The sequence below is a fragment of the Stylophora pistillata genome, chromosome 4, assembly GCF_964205215.1.
Source record: "Stylophora pistillata chromosome 4, jaStyPist1.2, whole genome shotgun sequence".
NCBI classification, from domain to species: domain Eukaryota; kingdom Metazoa; phylum Cnidaria; class Anthozoa; order Scleractinia; family Pocilloporidae; genus Stylophora; species Stylophora pistillata.
The window spans coordinates 44,304,492-44,329,902 of record NC_142522.1 but is presented as its reverse complement, the minus strand read 5'-3'; the positions used below and the strand labels follow the sequence as shown (position 1 = coordinate 44,329,902).

Below are 25,411 nucleotides of genomic sequence, written 5' to 3'. Positions count from 1 at the left end.
GGCTTGTTTAATTCTATTTTGCATTTGTGAAGTCGCTTCAAAAGCTCTGGACTATATTTCTTCTGGAAAATATTGAATTTTAAATGTTTCAGGACCCTATGCATAAAGTTACTTAATTAAGCAAAATAGCACTTCACTTTTTGTCTAGTTTTTGAGGTAGCAAAAACCCAGGAAGAGTCGTTTTGTTTCTCTAGATCTCTTGTCACTGCACTTAAATCTTAAATGAACAGTTCCTATTCATGCAGCTTGCCTGTGGCGAACACGTGTCAAGCCCAGCTCCAATTTGGACAAGAACAACAATTTAAAAAAAAAAAAAAAAATTATCAACTTTTCAAAAAAAAGGAAAAAAAAAATCAGTAGAAGAGAGATTGTTGTTTAATTAAGGGAATGTGATACTTACAAAACCGCGAAGTTCCAAATATGTAAATTCTTAGTGCGAAAGATGTCAAAACCCCGCTATGAATCTGTCATCTTACATCACGCAACGCTACTCCGCTAAACTCACGAATCTTGTCTTAGGTAAACTTGACCACTGCCCTTGCTTGAACTGAGGTCAGCCTATCAAAAGGGCGAATTTTCCAGATTCACAGAGGTAAGAAGACCAAATTAAAACGAGTAGATGGCAAACAAGTAAACAAGTTGGCATGCAGGTCATTATTCAGAGCCTTGAGGCATTCGATAACGCTCTTTTATTTTAGCACTAAAAGATTAAATGGAACTCTCGCGGCGGAAGGAAAGATATGAAAAGCAGTTATAAATCCGAAGAATTAAATACAATTTTGACTAAGGTTACAATTTTCCCACACTTTTTACATTATATTACCGTGACACATGATCTTTTAATGAGTGCGAAAAAGCAGCGTATAAACATCATCATGACTTGCTAATTTATAAGTGGTCTAATCCACGTGGAATTTGGAAGACACAGAATTTAAGAACACACACACAAAAAAGACGCCAAAGAAAAGGGGAAAAACAATTGAACTGAGTGCCGTTCTGTGTTCGTAGTACTCTGCGGAATTAATCTGCTCTGCATCTCAGGTTAGAGTAGTCGTAATTATTATGAATTAAATGCATCCTTAACAAAATAGGTCCTGGGCTGGTTATAAATACCGTTATCGATCCAGCTACCGAGTTTTCGTCCTGCTATCGACTATGAATCATCCACATATGCTAAAGCTCGCCCTCTCAAAGGCCCAACCGGTAATTTAAAGATCTCCTCGTAGGGCTGGTACGGGTTCTTGTATTTAACAGAATATGATCTGAATGACGCGTAGCTCGATTCTATTTCGTTAAAGCCACACAGGTCAGTAAAGAGATCTAAAAAAAGACTCCAAAGGGCACCAGCAGTTATTGCAGTCCCATAAGTAGCGTTTGATGTGAATAATGTCGTTGAATTCTGAGCTGTTGATCACTGAAATAACTTGGGAGACCGTAATACATCGTGGCCTTACAATAATATATACGCAAGGTTGAAGCATGCAGGCGTAAATAACAGTTCTAGTAGTGTTGTAGAACAAACTCTCCCTTCATTATTTTTTAGCAATAGTTCAAATGCGTGTGTTCTTGTGCCATTCTTTTACTAACAGTACCTTCAAAATTCGAAATACTGATCGAATCTGACCCTTTTCGGGTTTCGTGTATGATTTCTTGGCTCGATTACATCATCTCCTGCAAACTTTGTTGAAATGAGGTCGTAGACATTATTTGATTGGATGAATAGTTGTAGACTTACAATGATTAAGTTTAAGTTTTGTTGCACGGCATCCAGTAAAGGTCAGCACAAAATTTCTCTGACAATCTTTGAGTTTAACTGTTGACGTTGGGTTAGAAAGATGACACGGTTAGGATAGCTGGACGTAAACAAGGAATACAGGCGCGTGTCATCTGTCTAAATATAAAATGGTATATCATGCTCTTTGGCTGGAGTGAACTCGTAGACTTGTAAAAAGCAGATAAAATGAGAGCCTAGCTCAGGCTTCTGTGGCGCACCATACCGCAGACTCTTCAGCGACAATTCGATAGCACTGTTTGGCAAAAACATGGTGTACGATTGATTTATGTCTGATGAATGAAAACAATATGAGCCCAAAGTTCGGTCGCTTGATAATCTTGTCACTATAACCAGTGTTAGCTACTTATCGACTGCTTTTTTTGTTTGTTTGTTTTCCTTCTTTTTTTTTTTCTTTTTTTTTTTTTTTTTCCGTTTTCGAGTAAGCCGGTCAGCGACACTTAATTGTGAACTTAACAGGTTGCCTCATCTTTGCCACTAACCTCTAACATGGCATTACACCAGTTATCAATGAAGGATGCCTATTGTGTCTGGAAAGTCATGATCTGCTTAATTAAAGAAAGGGATAATCCTTTTTAGGCCACTAGTTTTAATTTCGTTTTCCAAAAGCCGCATTAAAGAGGCAAACAGTATGTCATTGTCGTCGCAAGCGAAACATTCCTCTGTTTTTTGAGAAAACGAAACCGTAAATCCTCCAGCTACTAGTGCTACAAAAAACACTCTAGAACCCAGGATGAGGTCTTGACACTTACGATTAAAATCCCCGAAAAATCATCTGAATCTGAGGAATTTTGATTGATATCCAAAGTCCTTTGTGACTTTTTTGAGTATGAGACACTGGTCAAAGATTTAAGGACTTTTAAATGTCATAAATCCAGCAATTCCGGTAATGATTTGGGCTGGTGTGTTTATCATTGTTATTACGTAACAGAGCCACGAAGCCTGTCAATATTCATTCATGGGCGGTGATATCGGCTGGCCTGGTCTTTCCTAACAACAACAAAATCTTTTGAGTAAGCAGGATGGCCTCTTGAAGTCTCGAAATAGTAAATAACAATCGCGCTTTTCTCACAAAGAAAACTTGATAAACTCATCGCGGCTACTTGCTCTTAGTATGGTTGGGCTTTGAGCTTTGGTGGTCTTTCAGTCCCAAACTGCAGATATATGGACGCTTGGACCATAGCAAGTTACTGAATCAATGTGTGACTTTAAGGTCAGAGCATAAATATTTAAATGCAGTGATATTTACAAATAACTCATTGGATTTTTCAATCTGTAGTTTCTTTACTTGTTTACAATTAGTTCACTGCGTTTTAGCTGAAGCTATGTTTACTGCTGAGTGTATTCAGTTGAATTGTGTCGCTGATGCATGGAGACATACGCCTTTAGAGAATATGCACACACAAATGTGCACAGTAAATGCGATTAAAAAGATCCCGACCCCAAAAAGCCTTGACTTTCGAAGACAGGTGAAAGAGTAAATCGGGGGCATTCTGAGATTATGACATTAATCCAGTAATTTCATGTGATACAAAGACAGTGTTGGCACTAAACGTAGTGCTCATTTATTTTCTTAGCGTGACCGCATTGTTTTTTATTGTATTACGCATAACTATTGCACCTCAAATCGACTATATAAACATCTGTATTTAAAAGCGCCGAATAAAAAATGTTTCAAGTCGTCATAACTTCAAGTTGGCGACTGACGAGATATATCGTTCTGCTTAATGGCAACGGTATCGGTAGCAGACACAAACACGCGATATTAATAATTAATTTAATTTAGCCAGAAGGCCAAGGACACTATTTCTTTTCCAACTCATGAGGTTAAAAAAAAAATTAAGAATTCTAAGAAGACTAAGTTGTAGACCTCGTCAACACAAAGTTTTTCGGGTCATTATCTGGGCCGAAAGAACACGTATGTGGCCCATTTTTAAGAACATGTACTAATACTGTTCAAACAATAATTCTGGAACATTCTAAACTATATTTATATATGAACGGTTCGATCAGTGTAAGATTCAGAAAACAATTATAAAGAAGCTTCTAAGTCTCAACTTTAAATTTTTTTTTCCTTTGGCCCGCTAAAGATATGCGGTTCTAGTCTAGTACCTCGGAGAGGGATGCATGCGTTGTGTTCGTTTGTTGCTGTTTCGCTGAGTCATTTGAAGCCCTGAGCTTGTGATGTTACGTATGTTTCAACCAATAACACCTCGCACCGGACAGTCTGATCTAAACTTAATTACAACAAATGTGATGAACTTCTGTGAAAATAATACTCCAGTCTAAATGCAATAAATGACTTAAGGAAGGAAGGAAGGATTAGCTGAAGGCTGGAAGGAATGTACGGGCCAACGAGCAAAAAAAAAAAAAAAAAAAACTAGTGAAAGTAACGAATCTCTAATCACTGAGTCCGTCAGCTTCGATTGAATTTCACCGGCAATATACCACTTCAAAGTACAACTACGAAGGACAGTACGTTTCGGCGATTAGTGATATATAGGAAGGATCTTCTGACTCTATTTCGGTGAAAAACGTGATATTTTCCACAGTCGTGTCTATCAATGTCTTCCATACCCGTTTTCAGTTCTGGCCTCTGAAAGTTACCATCACATGGTCAACTGATGCATTAGGCTTTGTTGTAGTGTTTCCCAAAGCAGAAAGAAAAATGGTACATTAACAAGATTCACACAAAAATTCAGCTCAAATGATAATACACTTTGTTGTTCTACTACTAATTGGAGGTTAAACTGAAATACGTGAATCAGCTGCCGTGATTCCCATAGAAACCATACTCGCGACAAATACCTACAAAGCTTAATTAAGATGCCAATTCCTTCCTCTCCCCTCTCTTGACCAATCCAGAAGCCGAGGGTTTTGAAGCCCTGGGAATTCCGATTGTCCAGGATTTCACCGATGGTAGCTTTTTCAGGATAGTTCGGCAGAGACAAGTTCAGTTTTCCTCTGCTACAGTTGTCATCCCACGCCTGTCATAAAAGACAAAGACTAAGATTACCTCGTTCAAAATGACCGCAAACAGTGTGCAGTGTGCTGACAATGTGCAAAGCGCCATAAAAGCGCAAAGTGCAAAGCGCTCAGTATTCAATCAAAGATATAAATAACAGAGCATTGAGCGGAAGGAACTTCAAGTCTAGGCAATGCTTGTTTTTTTTCCGAATACTTGGGCATATTTTTAACATTAACAAACAAACAAGCAAACAAACAAAGCAATACGACTGATTTCTTGTAGGGTTACCACGAAGCTTTTTTTGCACTCCTTAGTAATGTCTTGCACTGCGGATCAGAATACAAAGCAGCAAGGTATTGAAACTTGAAGCATAGAATCCGGGATTTTCTCACATTTTAAATACTGATGTTGCAAACAAACCGTGAGATATTTTCGGTTTGAATGTAAGAGACATCATTCCATTAGTAGAGTATTTGGGTCGCTCCTGTTTCGATAATACATTAGTTCGTTTGATCAAAATAGCTCAATTCAAAAACCCGAACTAATAGATTAACGCATTCTTTTCTCATTTTTCTCTCCTGACCCTATCACATGACATCTGTCAACGGGCTAATGCAACACAATAGGCTATTCATTAAGGACTCCCAACTGCGCATGTCAATCCAGATGTGACAAACCATGCATTGTGAAGAAGAAGCAGTGAGGCATGTGAAAGTAATCCAGTGTTAGGAGGACGTTTGAAGATAAAAGGTGGGTTTGATTTTTGCATATTTTCAGTGGTTGTTGATTACCTAAACTGCATTAACATTGCTAATACGTAGAAATGCCTATAACTACTTCTGAACGGCTTTGAGCCTGACCTAAATATGACATGCAACACAGACTAGTTCACTTAAGTGTTAAACATGTTGTGGTTAGATGGTTTTGAAACCGAGTTTAGATCTTGCCTTGAAACAGACGTTAGTCATGAGATTTTTTATTCACCTTCGCTGCTAGAACTAGAAAGGCAAAACTTGGGTTTCTTAGAGGTCAAATTCCTCAGATTCAGATGATTTTAGAGACACTGGGATGTAACACAGACTTTGACAACAGAATGATCTGTAGTAGTGGAATGACTCATAGAATCGTATTCTTACCACCACAGTTCGTCAAATTCATACTCTATGATGGCAACAACAATATTTGCTATTCGATATATTAATCCGAACAGAAGGCAATGCATTTTTTTTTATTATTTTGACTGAACACTGTGTTGCATAAGCGGCTTTGTTTTGAGATACGAGACATAATTATATACACATGTGGCGTCAGTAACGAATTCAAATGAAGCTGTCACACATACTGCAAGGTCAGCCACAATAACAACTGCACCACAGGGATGGCCGTAACCTTTTAGGTCTTGCGTGTCAACAGCAGAGCTTATATGACAACTTCTAGCATTCGAGTCAGTGCCTTTTGCATGTGGTTCTTGAATCTGCAGTAAAACCACTCAAAGTCGTCCCCTTGTAGATCAAGTTATATTAATTTCTTCAAAATAAAAGTCCACAGAGAATACGAACACGCCGTTTTAACAATACGAATGCTGCGTGTGTGCATGCCTTTTTTGAAGAACGTATACTTAATTTTTTTGTATCCTTCTCTAATTTTGTGTTCTTTTGATAAACGTGCAATAGTTTTATGATCCTGCTCCATAGCAACAAGCGTTGGAGCAAAGAATGCCCCGAGGCCAAAAATTTTGACCTTTTTGCTTGAGCTGATAACATTCCCCGCAACATAATACATGAAGATAGTTCATGACATTAAAAAAAAACATACTACTGGCTGCGACAATATCAAGGTTTTTTTTTTTTTCGCCACTCATCTCGTGATTTGATTTGTCTTTCTGAATCAGCACTAATGAAAGGTATTGTTGTTGCGTGATTCCAGTGCATACCTCTAAATTCTAATGTGAAATTTAATTTCCATACGTTGAACTCCATCAATTCCAAAATTATCTCTTACACGTTTATATTTCTTTCCTAACATTCGCCGTCTTCGTAACTCGTGCAAGTGATTTAGTTTTGTAGTGGTTATGTTTTTCTTCAATTCTACGGAAGAGTTTGGTTAACGCATTGCTAGGATGCCAAATAATCCCGTGGGCGCCCTTATGAGATAGGAAAAAATTTGCATAATGGCTTTTTGAAGTGCCTTCATTTATTTAAACGAAAACAAGATAGAACAAAAGAGTCAAAAGACAAAGGAAACTTGACCTGCTGGAGCCGGAGACTTGTGTTGTTGTAGTATCAACGAGGTTTGGGCCAAAGGTAACTTGTGTGGTGGCAAAAATCTCCCCACATCAGTTGTCTAACCGGCATAATTTGACACAAAATGATAAAGACATATAGCAAATAGGTCAGTAAAAGTTTTAAGAACACCATCTTTACCCCAAAGTTCCATGAAAGTAAGTTGGCCAGTATGCTTCACCACCAGAAATATTCAACTTTAAAAATGGTAGTAATTTGCATTGCAGCGACTAAGAGCTGATGTACACTGAATGTCCTTTTGACTCGGAGACTATTGTTATCGTTCAGAAAATGACTGGTACCATTTAAACTATAGTCAAAATGTCACTCGGAGAGCTATAAGTAATTAATTGGGTGCTAGCTCCGTAAATATTCTTCCACGTCGATTCAGAATAAGACACGAACACCTTTGCTTGTTTATTCGTGAAAACGGTCACGCGGGGGCGTTAGATATCCTATTTTTCACGTACAACTGCCGTGGAAAAGATTTTACAAATAAGCACGTAGATCACGTAGCCAGACGACTTGGTTAAGATAGAGTCTTTTCTAAACAAATGTGAATAGAAGTCTCCGAAATTTTGACAGAATTTTCATCGTTAGCCCCTCAAAACTTTGGTAAGTAATTAGTCTCGAGGGAATAAGTGGGCGAATATCGGCTCTAGTTTTGCCAATTACCGGCGATGCTTTCTTAACATTAGCACGAAGTTTAAATTATTTAGTGCTCTCGGAGAGCTTTACATCTTCTAGATCAAAGCTATTCCGATAGAAAAGCCATATTTCATGTTATTCTTATCAAAGAGAGTCAATCGAACTGAATTTAAATTGAAGAGAGGAATGTTAACACACGATATTGAAACCACTATAGAAATCTGTGGCCGGCAGATCGCATAAAAACACATATTCTTATTTACAATCTCAGTATAGGTTTACGATGCGTTTTAAGAGGCGTCAGAAACGGATTTAATTGTATATTTGCTCTCCTGAACGTTACGACAACAGGCAAAGCTACTGCATATGGCCTTTTAAAGGTTGAGTGGATTTCATGTGACATGAATGGTAATGGCTTTGAGCACTACGTTACTGACAGTTGCAGATGTGCTCTCCTTAACCTTCTTAACTCAGTAGAAATAAATATTATAGTTGAGGGTCAAGGATGGCGTGCACAAGTATATTGCTTTACAACAAACTGCGATCCCTTTACTTCTTATTTTAAGCTCGTTCGTGCCGTTGTTGTAAGGTGTCAGTGACCCTTCAGGGTATATTTAACCATTCATTAGGAAGTAGGTTTAAAAAAATGTGTAGATCTCGAGAATTTCGCCAATCCTTCTCTTGAGATTCTGCGCTTGGTCATTTATCTGCGTAAAATAAACGGTGCGCACGTCAAATATGTTTAAATCTTATCATGAGCACTTGGCTTAAAATAGTCAATAGAAACATTATATTGCAATTTCAGCGTTGGGATAAATTAGGATTTAGTCAGCTGCCCTCATTGTTGCTGCGTTTATGTTGAATTTTAAGGTTGGGAACCTGAAGCAGATAATGTTTGATGACACGAAGCAGATTGTGGTCGCAACGACCTTTCGCTCCGTGTGGAATTACTTGAGGAATATTTAAAAAAAAATTGTCCTTGCGATCGAATTCTTCTGCCCGACGAAATTGCATAAATTCGACTGCTTTGTCAAATTTTTCACGACCTTTTGTTCAAATATCCACCCTTGAGACTGCCAAGTCTATTTGCCTATTTAGACAAAAGAACAATATCTGGAATCATTAGAGCGTCGGGATTTGTTAAGATATTTGGCTGTTGACTTTATTTTGTTCATTGATGAGAGCAGTGGCATCGTACATGTTTAACCATTTCCTTTTTTATTCACGTTTTCAGATCATTTTTGACATCCGACTTTTACCATTTTGTCGCTAGCTGTCAACAAGACAAGACAAAAGAAGACGCACGTTCTGAAGGACTTTCCGTCTTTGTGGGTTTTGTGAGTGGTTACATAATGTATTCTTTGAATGACTTGCCGATTGGCTGTGTAAAGATTGAAATCCCAGAAAATGGACATTGCAATGAAGTAATTTCCACGTGCGATATGCCGCTTGTTAAAGTGGAAATATCAGAGTCATCGAGTAATACAGTCAGCCACCAAACAATTTCAATGTCAAGGGAATCAATCCAAGAATTACCCTTACTTAGAGACGCACAAACTCATGAAGATGTACTCAACATACAAATTAGCAACGTGCAAGGAGCAATGTCTGATCAAATTGTGGAGAAGAATGTTGTGCCTGTGTATCAGATCGAAAATTCAGTGGATGGACTGACCAGCCAACGAGCGCAATCTCCAACGTTTGATTTCGTCAACCAGGATAAAATCTTAGCCGTAGGACATTTCCCTGAGAAACAGCTTCCAAACCATTTAATTTCACACGAAAACGGGTTTACAGCTAAGGGTAATGTACCATCACAAGTTAACAAATCGCCGATTTATGGCAGGGAGACATTAAATGAGATCGAAAAGGAAGAAAAGGAAATTCCAATCCAGTTTAATTCCAAAGAGAGCGCTCACTGCTATCAACAAAACCACCAGACGAGTGGCAATTCAGCTCACCAACTTGATAGCCAAGGGTCTATTCATAAAAATAGAACCCCTGAGAATAGTGCATCCTACCGAATGGATACCAACAGGTCACCCCTATCAGCTTCTCTAAAATCCACTGTGCCTCTTTACCACTTAGAAGAACGAACGAATCCTCAAACAGGAGACTGGGAGAAGCATAAGAATAATGAGATCAACTACTACAATGGTATGCCTATGTACCCTCGTGGATTCGACTTTCAGGAGTTTCAACAAGGAATTCCAGCTTGGTCAACAGAATCCCGTGAGTTGATACCAAACAACCAGAAAACAAGGAGTTGTAATTGCAGCTGTCATGCGCAAAATATCCCCTCTCGTCAATATCCAGCAGTAGATTCGAAAAACGTGCGACCCTCAGTTATCATGGTACCAGTGGGCTGGAGCAACAATGATCCTGGGATGTCCCATCTGCCACTTGAGGTAATGTAAGTTGGAATTAGCTTGAGAAAGAGGGACGTTTCTGTTCAGTATCATGACAATGGGGTGACATCTCACTGAAACTGAGAAGAAGTCTTTGAAGTTGACACGTAACTTCTTGGCTAACGTAGTTGCTTAAAAGAAAACACTAATTGAATCAGGGTAATCCTTTCTGTTCAATCACAAACTCTTTTAGTAAACAGTCTTAATGAATGTTAGATCTTTGAAAACAACTTATCCATGAAGAATTATCTGAGAATAGAAGTATCTAAAATTGAGGTGGGACTTTTTGGTTCCCAAATTCACATTAGAGAAAATTGGATTAAAAGGGAGCTGTCCTTTTTACTAAGTCATAAACTCTTCTTATAACCTTTCTTGATCATCAAGCCTCTGTAAATCACTTATCAATATGTTAGTATTTTAGTTTAGATGATGTTTCATTTGTTATCATTCTTGGATAATTCTTAATGTTCATATTCCATAGATATGCATATCTCTATGCATGTGAGTTCAATCCTTTTAATGACTACAATCTTTCCACTCGATCAATAGGTTGATACTTCATCTTACAAGCTGAATTCCCAAAATCAGGGAGGACACTGGTCAAACAGAGATGGCTTGAGTAATAGTATGGTAAGTGCTTGTTCCTTTGGTAGAGAGTGACGATGTAGATGTATTGTTAAACAGTAATGTCTGACTTTGTAAAGTATCCATGTCACAGACTATTTCTAAAGATGAACAGCTAAAGGAGGTTTGCATCTGTTAACTGATTTTCTGGTCAATTTTCGGTCCTTACAGCACCCCAAGGAAAACAATACCCTGATATGTAAAAAATGTATGTGTTTCTTGTCTGTATTTCTGTATAAGATTTATTCAAAGGAGCTTTTTGGTTGTTCCTCAGGATTACTCGGACGATTCGGATTCTTCTGATGATGATGAAAACGGGAAAAGAGACAAGTATTTCCGAAAGGAAATCGATGGAACTACAGCCAGATTTAAGTTGTCCAAAGAAGACTGGGCAAGAATTCCGATCAACACATTCCCTAGCGGTGGCCGATTGTTGAGTGGCGACTGGACACGAATCTTCCTCAGCAAAGTAAAAGACAGCAACCCGTGGTGCAGTTTACGCTTCAAGAATAATCACGTGAGATCAGAAAACTCTCGCAAAATCCACTCAGCGGTGTTCTTCAGAGGAGGCGCGGAATGCAAGCGACCAGAATGTAACGTGAAGGTGCGATTCGTCATCCGGAAAGAGAGAGGAAAACACGTGGAGGTTACATATCTGGGTAACATCTGCCACAGCAGCCAGCCAGGGGTAAGTGACGTCACAAGTGATAAGAGAGGAATGAAACGTGATCGACGGACTTATTCCACTTGAACTTAGCTTTCAGCCATGGACCCATTAGTCAAACTATTCAAATGCAAGAGACGGGTTAGTAGGTATCGTGTGTCACTTGAAAATTGTTCACCTGAGGGGAATCATTATCCACCCCCTTTAACGACACGAGAGCGAATAATTGTTTCAGAATATGCCACGCAAGAACCGAACAACCAGTTTATTCAATTTCTGTCAATATACTGGAATATATGCCGGAAATCAAACTCTTCATTGTCTCTTCAACTGCTACTTAAAGGTGATTAGTATTTCATTTTCTCTTTTGAGATAGCCAATCATACAAATTAACATTTTTTAAAGTGGATTCCTGTCCATTGGAAAAAAAAACTGTTGAGATCGTTTGGTGATTGTATGTACTAGGTAATATATTCTTTTCAATCTCTGTGAACAGTTGTGTAGGTAGAATATTCACCTTGCACTTCATGGCCTGGTAAATATTCTAACAATTCCAGAGAATCAATTGTAAATCACCCAGACTGTTTCGTCCAATAAGTAATCACCCATAACTTCGACTAAAAATTCATTCGCTGTCATGTAGAAAAGTGATTAGTTGAGAGAAAGATTTCAGCTTGTGGATTCTTTCTTGAAATAAATCCAGATTATCTTTACAGCTTCCTTGTTAGGAAATTTTTAACAGGTAGAATAGAGATTTATTGATCATATGTTGAGAGTGATGGAGTAAAATCCTTCATCAAATTCATCAGATTTCACTCATTGAATACCAAATCTATTCTTTCTGCTTTCTATTTCTATTTCTATTTAACTGGCTGATATATTTCCAAAAATTATTGTTACACTTTACATGAAAATTTGAACCAAAGTAAATCATTTATCTTGTGCTCGGAAAACAATATCTTTTAGGTAACTTTTAAAATTGTCTTTTGAATATTTATGAAATTCAAATTTGTGATATACTTACAGCAACTTGTATTCCTTACAAAAATTTAAAATAGAAACCTTATTTTGGAGCAGAGAATTCTTTATACTATTTTCACACATTCAGGTGGCCGCAATATGTTCATACTGGACTCTATTTCTGTAATGCATCCATCACTTATATGTTTACTTCTATATTTATACTGATAGGGGGAGACTAAATTGTGATTAAGGTGAATTAAAGAACACCAAACACTGATGATTAATTTAGAGAGGAATTTTTGTATCCTTGTATATTGTAGCGTTAGTTATGTTATACATTTTACAAAAGGCCCAAAACACAACATTTTTGTAAATGGAACACATGTTAAACAAATGTACCAGCATTATACGAGAGTAGACAAGCCTTCAGATTTACAAGGCACTCTGAATTAAAGAACAATTTATATTCTTTTGTAACTCCTGTTATTCTTTTGCCTAATACTTGTAGTAACTCGATGGGCTTGGTCGTTTTCGTGACTAAAATTTTGTGTTGTAATTAATTTTTCCTTGTTTTTGTTTTTTTGTTTTGTTTTATTAGAGGAAAATTGCCACATTTGGCACTGGTGCAGTGTTTCATAGCTTTGCAGTAGAGATATGCTTGCTTGAATCCCATACCACCTTCTATCGTTTCACCTGCCACTTTTCAGCGGTTTCGCTCGCAACATGCTTGGAGAAAGGTTCACTGCTTTAAACACGTTTTAACAACAACAATAAATTGTACATCTTGGGGAGCACTCTATCCCTTTACTCCAAAAGAAAACAGCTGTGATTTGTTTACAAACGTCAAAAAGTTTTGAAAATAATCTATTTAAACAACCAACAGATTATGCACTGTTACACATGGTCATCCTGGGGGTTTGTAAAAGCAAGACTTCTACAAAACTCCTACGACATGATTACGAACATATAGAAAGGAATTTTCTTCTACTGAACCGGAATCACTGATTACTATGGCACAGCTTATATGTTAAACGTTTGAATTACTTGGTTGCTTGAGAAAGGCCCAGTGATTCAAAACGTCATCTGAAACTCGTTTTGATTAAAAAACCGGGAACTGTAGCATCAAGCAGCAAACAAATATAAAAGGAAAACAAGTAGGGTCTTAAAAATCATTCTGGCAGGGTCTGCTTTGGATGCCTTGCTGTAAACTGTTGGCTTATCTGTAGAACAAAAATGAAAAAGAAAACATCGAGAATTTTCATTTGATTCCCTAAATTTACAATGGTTTCAATAAACACGCTGAATACAACCAACCAGCAACAAAGCAGGAGAAACAGCAAAATTACAATTTAGGCTTAACTAGTCATTTAGTCAACACGGCGTAGTTAACAGCACAGCAGACTTAAGTTGGTATAACCCTGTATCGTTTTAACAAGCATGCTAATGGCGCATGTTCACTCACCAGTCTCTTCCATGACTGAGAAAAGTGTTTCCATTCCGCCTGTCAAGTGATTGTTCACGTGACAGTGCAGTAACCAGTCCCCTACGCTGTCAGGTACCATTTCCACGGTAGCATAAACTCCTGGGAAAAGGTCATATACGTCTTCTCGGTGCATTGTGGTCAATTTCTGCGATAGAAAAGGATAGAGAAAGGAAAAAGGACCAAACGTCACAGCTTGAAAAACCATATATTATATAATATAATAGGACCAAAGTTTAACATTTAACAAGCGTTGCCGAGGTTTTAGACGATGAATATATTCAGTGTATATTCCATTATACTTTAACCTCTGCTAAAACTTGACACTATTCTCGAAAATCAACGTTTAGACAGCACGTTTCATCGAGTGATTCTCCCCAAGGCTTTTTTTCAATCAAAGATGGTCCTCAGTAGGTTGAGATCAGCGGGAGTTTTGTATGCGTCTGTTTCAGTGACATCTCTTAAGAGACCTGTCACTATATTTTTACCGGGGGTTGGAGGGTGAGAATTCGGATTGTGTTACGATATAATGTATCTGGCTCCGTTATATTGTCATCATTCCCCTTGAAAACCATGTGATCCCGCCAAAATCCCCGATCCCCGCCCACCCAGGCGGAAAATAATGACTAGTCCTTTACTTGTCAATGATACAGCCCATCGATAAAATTATTGGGATTACTGCCTCTTACATAAAGGAATGTCTGTCCATGGAAATGCACTGTGTGGACATCTGTTAAGTCTCCAAGACCCAATAGATACCATTCCACCTTCTCTCCTTTGTACATTTCTAGTCCTTGTAAGTTTCCGTACAGAAAACCATTGATGGCGTAGTTCTGGTTGCTCAACTGGAACCCAGGGTCGCCCTTCAGCTCATCTATAGGACCTGGATCCGAGCAGTAGTCGTTAATATTGTCTTCTAGATACCAGCTCCTGTTTTCGTCGAATGTGGCGAAAAGCAGAAAGAACTCGCGGTCCACTCCCCGCCGAGAATTTTCTTCTGTAAGCGTTTCCTGTTGGCGGAAGAAAACTATTGAACCAAATCAAATAGATTTCAATTTCCCGAATGTTTGTCCCGCTGAAGGTCATAAAAAGCCCCTGAAGCTTTTCTAAATAAAATTCTGCAATTCGTTTGGCAAAGGTTAAGAAAAAGTAAAAAGTGAAACACTGATTGCTAAGTGTCATTGTCCGCTTATTTTATCATCATATACCTTTTTACAGACAAGAAGCGGTCCAACCAGCCCGGTGTAGAAGTCTTTCACCGCATATGCATCGGAATAGTATGCCCAGGGCGAACAGTCGTCTTCATTTTGTGTTGGTCCTGCTCGCTTTGGGACTTGCCACACATATATAAACTGGCCCCCTGGGGGGACTGCGTTGTCTTTTTTGTCATCCCCTGTGGTCCCATCTTGGTAATTCGAACCTTCATACTTTTTTCTATCAAAAAAATAATTGAACAAAAAATTTGAACGAAGGACGCGGTGTTCCGCAAGAAGTGAATCTGAATAAAAAAGTTAATGTCTTGACCCACACCCAACTAAACTTTATTGAGATAGTTTTTCAGTTCGTTCCGGGCCAATACAAAGCTCAAATTGAAGTCGATCGGACGACATTATCAAAAGCAATTATGAAGTCTGATGCCAAGATTATGAGCCGCGTTACGAACAAAGAAAACAAGCCAATTGAATATCAAGCTTTTCTTACTTACTCGTAAAACAAACCATCGGGATGAATGGAATAACTTCTGCCGGCCATATTTTTGAATACAACCTCCACAGTGTCTCCTATCTCTGCTCTAATGACTGGCCCCATAATTCCTAGGTGTTTTTCATAGTTAGTCTTTCTTTCCTTCTTCGTTGTAAACGTAGCGTCTGTATACTCATGGAACCGCGCTTTCTTGTACTTATGACCGATGCGTTTTGGACCATTAGTGGTAAATGATTTGGCCTCGCTAAAATACAATGTGAAAAATATAAAATGTCATTTACACTGAACGTAAAACTGTCGTAGTAAGCATTAAAGGTGTTATATGTAGTAACTGTCTTGTCTATATAACGCGTAACTTATCAAGCTTCAGGAGCTTTTTACGATCTCCAGCTGAACAAACATTTGGAAAAGCGGAATCTATTTGTTATTGCTTTTTTCTTCCACTAACAGGTAAACTAACAGAAGAAAGTTGTAGTCGGGGCGTAAATGGCGAGTTGTATTCACTAACCTCGCCTGCATAAGCCGTACTGGGAGATACTGGCTCTCAGTGGTTTTCGTTCTGCCATGACTTCGGGCCAATATTCCCCAGTACAGCCCTCACGCTTGGTTCATGAGAAATTAATACATTAATATAATACAGCTGCAATGTCATATTTTGTATTTTCAATTAGGTCTTTGATTGGATGCCCTACACATGCAGTTAATAGTTAGTTTGACCTCTAAGCCTGTGGAAAATTTTAAAATTGCCAATTATTATCATCTCATAGTTTCAATTCAAACTGATTTTACGTCGAAAGGATTTCCATTAGAGATGTAAAATACAGTCAGAGCTATATACATTTGATTGCAAAAGCGTTAACACCTACATTGAAGTGTTAGCAATGAACGATTAGACCCTACAGCATTATGGGTACACATGTTTATGATAACCACAATTAGTTACAGGTGGTAAATGTTAGAAGCCATCCACGCTTCTCTGGAAGAAAAGAATTATCATAAACAAAGGTTCTCCACGGTATGGATCATGAAACTGTGCTATATCATTTCCCAAGCCGCTAGGTCTCATCGTTCATGCATCATGCTTTTTAGGTGCCAAGGTTTACAGCAGTGTACAACTCACTCGCTTTCTTCCAGCGGTTTTCCACCTAAGATATCTCGACCAGTAGGTGTATAGTCCCAGATCTCCTCTACAGCAGCAATATAGTAACGCCTCACTTTACCAGTGATCTGCTCTGATGAAGAGTTCCCACAGTTGTCAAGGACCGTGTATTTTGTTTGCATTCCAAGGGTCAAGTGACTTGTTGTCTTGCAAACTATTTCCCATTGCCCGGGATTATCTGGAGTCATGTAAACTGTTATAAAGGATCCTACGGATGGCAAACAAAAACATTTACAGCAGTTTTGGCAGATTTGGTCACTTCAAAAACGAATTGTTTTCTGTCAGAATGATTTAATCACTCATCAAGATTGATGTCAACTTAAAACTAAAGAACGTAGCTCCATTTTCTGCCTTTAAAAGCACACACAACCCACAATTCCTCTATTCGCTCCGACGAAGGGCTAACGCTCGAAACGTCAGCTTTTGTAATCATTACGGTGGCCAATTTACCATTTCAACTTTGTTGATATATCCAAATTATTTCGTTACTCCCACCGACGCAGCCCCAAACATTTTCTTTCGAAACTATCAGCCTTTAAAACTAAAGAGCTTATCTGCCTTGTTACATTTTTCAGTGTTTTTCTTTTTTTTTTTTTTGCATATCAGGCTACCTACAACGAGTGAATTAGGCGGACTTTGCAACTAAAGACTTTAAAGATTTCTGAATCCGAGCAGATGAACTTTTGACGACCGAGAGGGAAACCTAATTGAACTGAAACATAGATCAAATGTTTGAACTCAGGCAGATTAAAACTTGTGCACGACAGCACTGGCTGTATCCACTCTTTATCTCTTGTATTCAAGCAAACTTTCCAAAACTGGATGGCGGTTTTACTACTTCTTTATATTTTGTTTGTTTCTTGTTTGATTGTTTGTTGACACGTCTAGATAGTCCATACCTTGTATTTGCCCTACAGCATCTGCTCTTTTGTCATTGAAGGTGATCGTGTTGCCGTAGAAATAGGGGCTGTGCATCAATATTCCGCTCATGATGTGCCACGACACACGGTCTCCTGTGCACATGCGTAAACCTTGTTGATTGCCGAACACGTATCCGTTAACATCATGCATCTTGTTACTGTTAAGGTAAGCCAAGTCACCTGGAAGGTAACAGCATTTTCATAATAAAGACAAACCTTATAATGAAGTGAAATGTAAGAAAGCCATTCTTTGAATGATTCATCGTCTGACCGACTGATCGACCGAGTGATATAGTAAAGCTAATTCATTCTGCTCGATAAGTTGGTCAAGTTAAGGTCATGTTTACATCGTTTCTGTGCTGCAAGTAGTTGTTGACATCAGTCGAGAGGGTATTGATCTAAGTAAGTATACAATCTTTCCCAAATTTAAACGTTGAAAGTTGTATGCTTTGTAGGTTGAGCATGGACCAGAGAACTTGACATGCCTCCTCTCACATGGGAAATTTTTCCTCGATACAAAGATGACAAAACAATTTCTTTCAGCACTTTCTCTCAGAAAACCATGTGTGATGAGTAGAATATGACAAATGAAGATCGTTTAAAAACCTGTGAGGTTAAAATACAGTCTCAGTAAATTCATACTTTCATCTATAGAAGATGGCTCGTCGGCGAGTTTCTTATTATCACAGTAGTACCAGGAATTCTTTTCTAAGGTCACAACAAAATGCAGAACAAACTCTTTATCTACGTTCTTTTGCTTGTTTTTGGAGTCCAAACTTCCTTTCTTGCATATCAGCAAGGGACCAAAGAGACCTAAAGGCGGGTAAAATGAAAAATTAATTCCGTAGCTTAATCATAACGATACGACAAGATGACGCATCCATGAGGTTGACATTAAACACTAATTAACAACTACAAAGAAAGACTGCTAAGAAGGAAACTCCCAGGAACAGGGTGTCAATCGATTTATCTCGGGCCAATTCCATCATTTTTGACAGAGAGCAAAACTAGAGTCTCGCTAAATATTCCTTAGTATTTCGTATAATGCTTGCCCATATAGGGCTTGTAGGAAGAGACAGATGATTGTGAAGAGACTGATTCACAAATGTAGCTGCTAGAACATATTCTGGTTTATGAAGAGTGAAGTGACTAAGAGGCACATCTGCCTCCCCGGTATGGGATGCTGGTCCATCGCAGGCTTACTCACGCCTTCCTTAGCTACCCCCATCTTCACTCCCACCCCTACCGTCTTCGCCAGTATCTACTTAGATCTCCCTAAATGTTTGCTTGTAACTTCCTATGTATCTCAAGTAGTGTTGAGTGAGGTGTCTTGCCCAAGAGCAAAAGACAAAACGGCGCCTAGTAGGCTATATATAGACCACCGCGTCTTCTTCACGCAGTCATGAATTCTTTCATAGCATAGTAGGTACCTGAATATCTATCCTTTGTTGGGTTCACACTTGAGAAGTACATTCTGGTTAAACATTGTGAATCTGTATCCTTGGGGCCCATTTCCTCGGGTATGCTCCACGTATATTTGAACGTTCCGTTCGGCCTTACTTCGTCATCATCTTTGTCTTTCCCGGACGTACGATCCTCATACAATGCTCCTTCGTTAGATTTGTTGTAGAGCAAGCCAATTGGATGAATACTGTAGTTTCTTGACGCCTGCATTTGAACTCAATATTACTTAATAACAGATTATTCTTAATTAAAATTTCAGGTTAAATCTACGGGAGGCATACTCAAAGAGTATGCACATCCCGCAGTAGAGGTTGAACAACTTTGTTAGTATTGCGGGAAGCCAGCGAATGAAGCTCATTTTCCATATTTTCGGGAGAGAATGGTCTTTTTTGCGTATTAGCGCACTCAAGAATTGGCAGATAAATGTTTCAGATAGTTGAGAAATTCTGAAAATGCCTAGGATAAGCCACATATTCTACACCCTTTATCGTAGGAGTTTGTTTTTAAGGTTACTCGGCTCTAAGTTAATCCTACCTAACCGTAAGTTGACCTTAAGTTGACCTCATAAAATGCTCCTACTTACAAATTAGGTATAGAGCTAATTAGAAGCCTTTCAATTAAGCCGAGGTTAAACTGACCTTGTTGCGAAAAACCACCTCTATGGTGTCTCCCACCTCTCCACGGACAACAGGTCCCAGCGAACCCAGATGGATCTCATCTTCAGTGCGGTTCTTTGGAGTGATGAACATGTCATCCGTGTACTCGATGAACAGGGCTTTTTTGTAGATGCCTCCTATTCTGTTTTCGCTCTTAATGAAGTACTTTGAAGAGTCACTAGTGCAAACACACGTTTGGATTACAGAGCAACATCATAAGAAATGGCAAAGTTGCTATTACACCTATGGCTTGTGCTTGTGTTCGACTCCAATTTGTTGATCAGTCACTCAGCTTGATATGGCTTTTGATAGTTTTGGATGTTGAACTCTGTCTTTTTTCATTATTTACCAGGTGCAATTCTTAAAAGCCACTAACCGTAAATATCGAGAATCCGCGGACAGTTGCAAAATTTCTTAATTCGTTTTATTTTTCCTAAAGGACCCTTTTAATGAAGCTTTTTCGAAAATTGTATTAAAAAGTTCTATTGCGCTTTTTTTCTCCGAAAAATCGAGAAGTTCAAAAAACGCCTAAATGGCCGTTGTCCCCCCCCCCCCCCCGTAAAGCAATGAAAAATTATGCAACTTCGGCAACTTCGTACGCAACAACGCGATTCAATCCCGCTTTTAAATTTTGTGCTAGGAGATGGTCCTTTTCTCTCTTGGAAAATAATAATTTCTTGTTGTGTTGTTACGTTTAAGTCTGAATATTGACCAGTTAAAATAAAATACTTCGCGTTTCTTTCGCGAAGGTAAAATAAAGGTGAACTTCAGTAGCCTCTGAACGGGTCTGCCATGTATGCCTAGAAATCATAATATACATTATCTTAATTGGCTTTATAATTGTTAATTTCTCTAATTCTCTATCTCGGCCCGCTATGAGCGGCACGTCCAGGTTTAAAAGAATTTGGGCTATTTTGTCAAAAATACAATGCGAACTCCTGAACAGCTGTCACGACCCATTTAAAGGCCTTTAAAAAGGTCTTGTATGATATATTTACAAACCAAAATAGATGTCATCTTAAAGTTTAATCCTTGTAGTTTAATTCCTCAGTTTCTTTCTTGGCACGCCATAGGCGACGCGTCCAGCCTTTGGCGGGCTAAGAACGAAACTTCGAGGAATAAAACTACAAGGATAAAGCGCAAAGGAGATATATATTTTGATCTGTAGATATATCATACAAGACCTTTTTAAAGGCCTTTAAATAGGTCGTGACAGCTGTTCAGGAGTTCGCATTGCATTTTTTACAAAACTGCCCAAACTCTTTTAAACCTGGAAGTGCCGTTTATAGCGGGCCAAGGTAGAGAATTGGAGAAATTAAAATACAAGGATAAAGCTGACGTACGTTATGATTTGTAAGTATATATGGCAGACCTGTTCATAGGCCACCGAAGTTGACCTTTATTTTACCTCCGCGAAAGGAGACGCGAAGTACTTTATTTCAACGGGTCACTATTCAGAATTAAACGTAACAATATAATAAGAAATTAATATTTTCTAAGAGATATAAGGACCATTTGCTAGCACACAATATTTAGAAGTGGAATTGCATCGCGTTGCACGGGGGGGTGGGGTGGCAACAGCCATTCCGGCGTATTTTGAACTTTTCGATTTTTCGGAGAAAAAAAAGCGCAATAAAACTTTTTGATATAATTTTCGAAGAAGGTTCATTAAAAAGGTCCTTTAGAAAAAATAAAATGAATTACGAAATTTTGCAACTGTCAGCGGATTCTCGATATTTACGGTCACTGGCTCTTAATAAATGGTACCATCATGTTTATCATGATCATTTGTTTTATAACCTAACATTGATACATTGTGGCAAAAGAGTTCCCTTTTATGTAACAAATCTTACATGACCAGAAAAAAACATGCGCACAAAACTAGTCTTTGCATTTGCTCATGTCAGCAATGTACACCCATAGGAAAAAATGGGTAAATGGTGCTAACTGAATTGACTAATTAGAGCGTACCTTTTATTTTGGTTATGCTATAAAACTACATTACAAAAAAAGTAGAATGGATATGAATGGATAGAAATCAAGATAATTTGGATTAAATTAATCAACCCTGAGTGTGAAGAGCATCTTTTAGTTTTTTAATAAATAAAATATATAATTTATTTGGAAGTGGATAATGTAGGAAGTGGTTGCCCAGTCTTCCGAGCCGGTAATTCATATTTAAAACACTCGACTTCAGATCGAATTGAATGGAAAGTTGGTTTTTGCGGAGGGAGGAAAACGGGAGGACCCGCAGAAAAACCCTCGGAGCTAGGACGCCGTGGAGCTAGGAGAACCAACAACAAACTCGACACAAATGCGACGCCAGGTTTGCGAATCAAACCCGGGCCACAGTGGTGGGAGGCGAGCGCTCTCACCACTGCGCCATCTCTTCCCCTCCTCTCAAACTCTTAACATTATGATGTTAATAACTGCGCTTAAAATCTATCCTAGTTACCTCCCTGGCTTTAAAAGATCATCCCCAGTTATTTGGTTAACTCCGCTAGGACCATAGTTCCACATCTTTTCCTCGGCAGCGATAAAGTATCTTCGCGTGCGGCCTCCGCTGGCGATTGGTATGTCAACATCGCGGTCACATTTGGTTACGTTAAACAAAGCATACATCCCTCCATCGTAATTACTGGTCACCATGCAGTTCAAAAGCCACGTTCCCGGATTTACAGCTGTCATGCTTGCCGTCACAAACGTCGCAGGTAAAAGAGTAGCAACACTTCTGAGATGTCTGTCAATTGTGAATGTCTGGCCGTGAAAATACGCTGCAGCGGAAAGGATACAATATTTATAGTGTTACTCACGTATCCAACACAATGTTTATGGGGGGAATTATTACCCCTCACCTCACGAATGCCCAAGGGACCGAGAGCAACCTTCCTCTCCAATTGTTCAACTTGAGTCATTATACATTTTGTCAGATATACTGAAAAAGAGGAATTTGATAAGCTTCTGGGTCATACATCTTTCTGGGACCATCCTGTGAAGAACCAAGAGCTATGGCTGGTCAAACACAACAGGGTACTTTATCGGACTTGTCAAGTGTATTAAATTTTACAGTGATGGGGGCCTGAAAGATCAAAGAGCCTATTGAGGTTTGTTACAGTTACCTAGAAAACTTTAAAAAGTCTTGGACAAGAAGGCCAATTTGGTTTTGCCTTTATGATCCCCCTATTTTCATATACTTTTACCCCCACATCAGATGTAGTATTTCCACCAAAAATGTTGCCGTTCCGTTTAATTGAGGCGGAATTTCAAGAAAAAAAATTAACAATGAATCCAGAGTGAGAAAGGTATAGCAAAGAGAGCGGAGTCGACGAAAGTCTGAAGAGAAGGTGAACAAGAAGGGAATGAAAGGGGAGGAAACAAATCTTGATTTGTGGCGAGGTGACAAGTTTCAAAAACGAGAGACACCTGTGGGTGAAACTGTTTACAGGGGTTAAAAAGCTTACTACCTGCATGGACGTCAGTATCAGTGCCGATGCCAACCATGTGCCAGCTTATTTTGTCTCCAAGGCACAAATGCAGACCTTCCAAGTTGCCAAACACTCTGCCATTGATACTGTACAATTTGTTACTTTTCACAAACCCACCATCTGTTTTTTTCTTTATGGCTCCGTCAGGATCAGTGCAAAATTGTTTGATATTTTTATCAAGAAGCCAGCTCTTGTTCTCGTCCATTACGGTAAACAACAGAATGAAATCCTTGTCTACATCTGTTCGAGCCCCATTGTTTGCGTCTAACGTTCCCTTCTTACAAGTTAAGATTATCCCTGAAAAAAAGAGCTAACATTTTACAAGACTGAAAACATACTGGGGATAAATTGGTCACAGAAAGTTAAAGAAGATCCCTATAGAAAAAAAAAAAGCTAAGTTAAAGGAACCGTCAACATTATTCATAACGGACTGAAATAAGCGGATAATAAGTAAACTACTTACCAATTAAACCAGTGTTGATATCTGGACCGGGTTTTACATGAGAATGGTACGCCCAGGTGAGGCAGTTCTTATCACTTTTGGTCGGCGCATGATTTTCTGGTATTGTCCACAAATAAACACGGGTCCCACCTGGTTGAATGTGATCGTCTTCTTTTAGGTCTCCCTGAGTATTATCATTATAGAAGGCTCCCTCTGAACCCTTATTATAAAAGACCCCATGCGGGTGCATCGTGAAGGGGCGGTCGAGGTCTGTGGCCATATTCTTGAAGTGTACTTTTAGAGTATCACCAACTTCAGCTTTTATAATAGGACCAAGTAGTCCTAAGTACTTTGGATGAGGTTTTTGCTTCGTGAAGGTCTCATCCGTGAACTCTCTGTAAAGGACCTTACGATAAACCCTTCCTATCCTGTGAGGACCGGACACAGTGAATTGAGAACCATCACTGAAACGGAAAAGTCGATTACTTAAAGGTCCTTTTTACACAACGTTCGAAGGGCTGCTTTATGCAAAATTCCCGTATTTCATGGCAAATCGGTCAAATTCACTCGAAAAAGTAGCGTAAATGATATTGCATGAGTTTTGATAGGAAGCATTAGTGCACCAGAATGCGAGAGGACTGGTGATAGTGAGCATTACAAAACTAGTGACTTAGTAGGGAGACCATAGTTAATAGAGGGACTGGTTATGAAGGCCGGCAAACTTCAGACAAAGAACTCTTTGTTTACTTTTTTGGTATGTCACGTGATTACGAAGGTGCACACACTTGATTCAAAGATGGCGGCTAGTATGTGAGTCTCGCGAATGATCGTATTTTATCTCGATTTTTGGAAATAAAGGCACCAAAAGACGATAGAAAAAGTTGATTCTTAAATGGTCTACTCCAAGATTTGTGCAATTGAAAAACTAGCACAAATTTTGGGTGTACGATTGCAGATCAGCTAACCAGAGAAATGAAGTTAACATATGCCTCCCAAAGCAATTAATGCCACATTAGCGGGCAAAGACGACACTAATTCGATTGCAGAAATTTTAAGCTATGGATGGTCTTGGTCCAACTTATGATATTTTCCGTTTGCGTGTGCTTTAATAATGTCTTACCAAGGTCATTTTTAAACGTTTCACGTTTCCAACCTACACTTCTCTCACCATTTGATGATGTAATACAACAATAGTGTCTAACAATGGGATTAAATCAGTCTGATTTGAATTGTATTCAATTCCTCCCTAAATATCGCTAAAAAATCTGCTCAGGAGCAGCTCTAAGATTTTAATGAATCAATGCTAAAAGTCCATTTGCGAATAGTTGAAAAGTTTGCAAAGCACACTGTTACAGCAGTGAAAAATGACCAAAATGTTCACCTGTCTCCTTCCAATGGAACTCCTTTTAAGTTGTTAAATCCTGTTGGTGCATAATTCCAGTCCATCTCAACTGCTGCGATGAAATACTCCCTCGTCTTTGACAAGCAGCCTCTGTAAAAGACAACTGCTAACAAAGTCAAAACTGTTAGGAACCGTGCGAACGAAGACATAACGAGCACAGAAAAGCTGCGTCAATGTGCGTGCACTATTTAACACGAAACCACGAAAATGACCTTAGGTAGTCGTTGAAAAAATAGCAAAGCGCATCCGGTCGAAATACACGCACCGACTCCCAGAAGGTGTTGTTTTGCAAAAGGGCAAAAGGTGTGGTGGCCCATAAGTGTCACGGCAAAAACAAAACTCACGGCAAG

General features: G+C 38.8%; 2 protein-coding genes across 9 annotated transcripts; one reads left to right on the top strand and one right to left on the bottom strand.

Annotated features, from left to right (window-relative positions):
• Window positions 1-725: 725 nt before the first annotated feature.
• On the top strand, window positions 726-17,331 carry LOC111326649 (uncharacterized). 7 transcript variants are annotated; one of them, XM_088756966.1, is made up of 6 exons: window positions 726-1,041; window positions 5,387-5,510; window positions 8,925-10,098; window positions 10,648-10,728; window positions 10,997-11,410; window positions 17,299-17,331. In XM_088756966.1, the coding sequence occupies exons 3-6, from the start codon at window positions 9,043-9,045 to the stop codon at window positions 17,314-17,316; spliced, it is 1,569 nt and encodes a 522-aa protein (XP_088613092.1). In that variant the 5' UTR covers window positions 726-1,041; window positions 5,387-5,510; window positions 8,925-9,042; the 3' UTR covers window positions 17,317-17,331. The 7 variants fall into 7 exon arrangements, with proteins under 7 accessions (XP_088613092.1, XP_088613089.1, XP_022786427.2 ...); XM_088756963.1 differs by lacking the exon at window positions 17,299-17,331 and adding an exon at window positions 7,962-8,098 and having other exon boundaries at window positions 755-1,041; window positions 10,997-12,826; XM_022930692.2 differs by lacking the exon at window positions 17,299-17,331 and having other exon boundaries at window positions 755-1,041; window positions 10,997-12,826.
• Window positions 13,134-25,411, bottom strand: LOC111326648 (hephaestin-like protein). Of its 2 annotated transcripts, none has more exons than XM_088756962.1 (14): window positions 25,041-25,411; window positions 23,681-24,123; window positions 23,197-23,514; window positions 22,188-22,506; window positions 19,715-19,910; window positions 19,043-19,280; window positions 18,219-18,425; window positions 17,592-17,792; window positions 16,654-16,900; window positions 15,535-15,777; window positions 15,038-15,263; window positions 14,519-14,839; window positions 13,812-13,977; window positions 13,134-13,569 (listed from the first exon to the last, which is right to left on the bottom strand). In XM_088756962.1, the coding sequence occupies exons 1-14, from the start codon at window positions 25,208-25,210 to the stop codon at window positions 13,472-13,474; spliced, it is 3,393 nt and encodes a 1,130-aa protein (XP_088613088.1). In that variant the 5' UTR covers window positions 25,211-25,411; the 3' UTR covers window positions 13,134-13,471. The 2 variants fall into 2 exon arrangements, with proteins under 2 accessions (XP_088613088.1, XP_022786425.2); XM_022930690.2 differs by having other exon boundaries at window positions 18,255-18,425; window positions 25,041-25,409.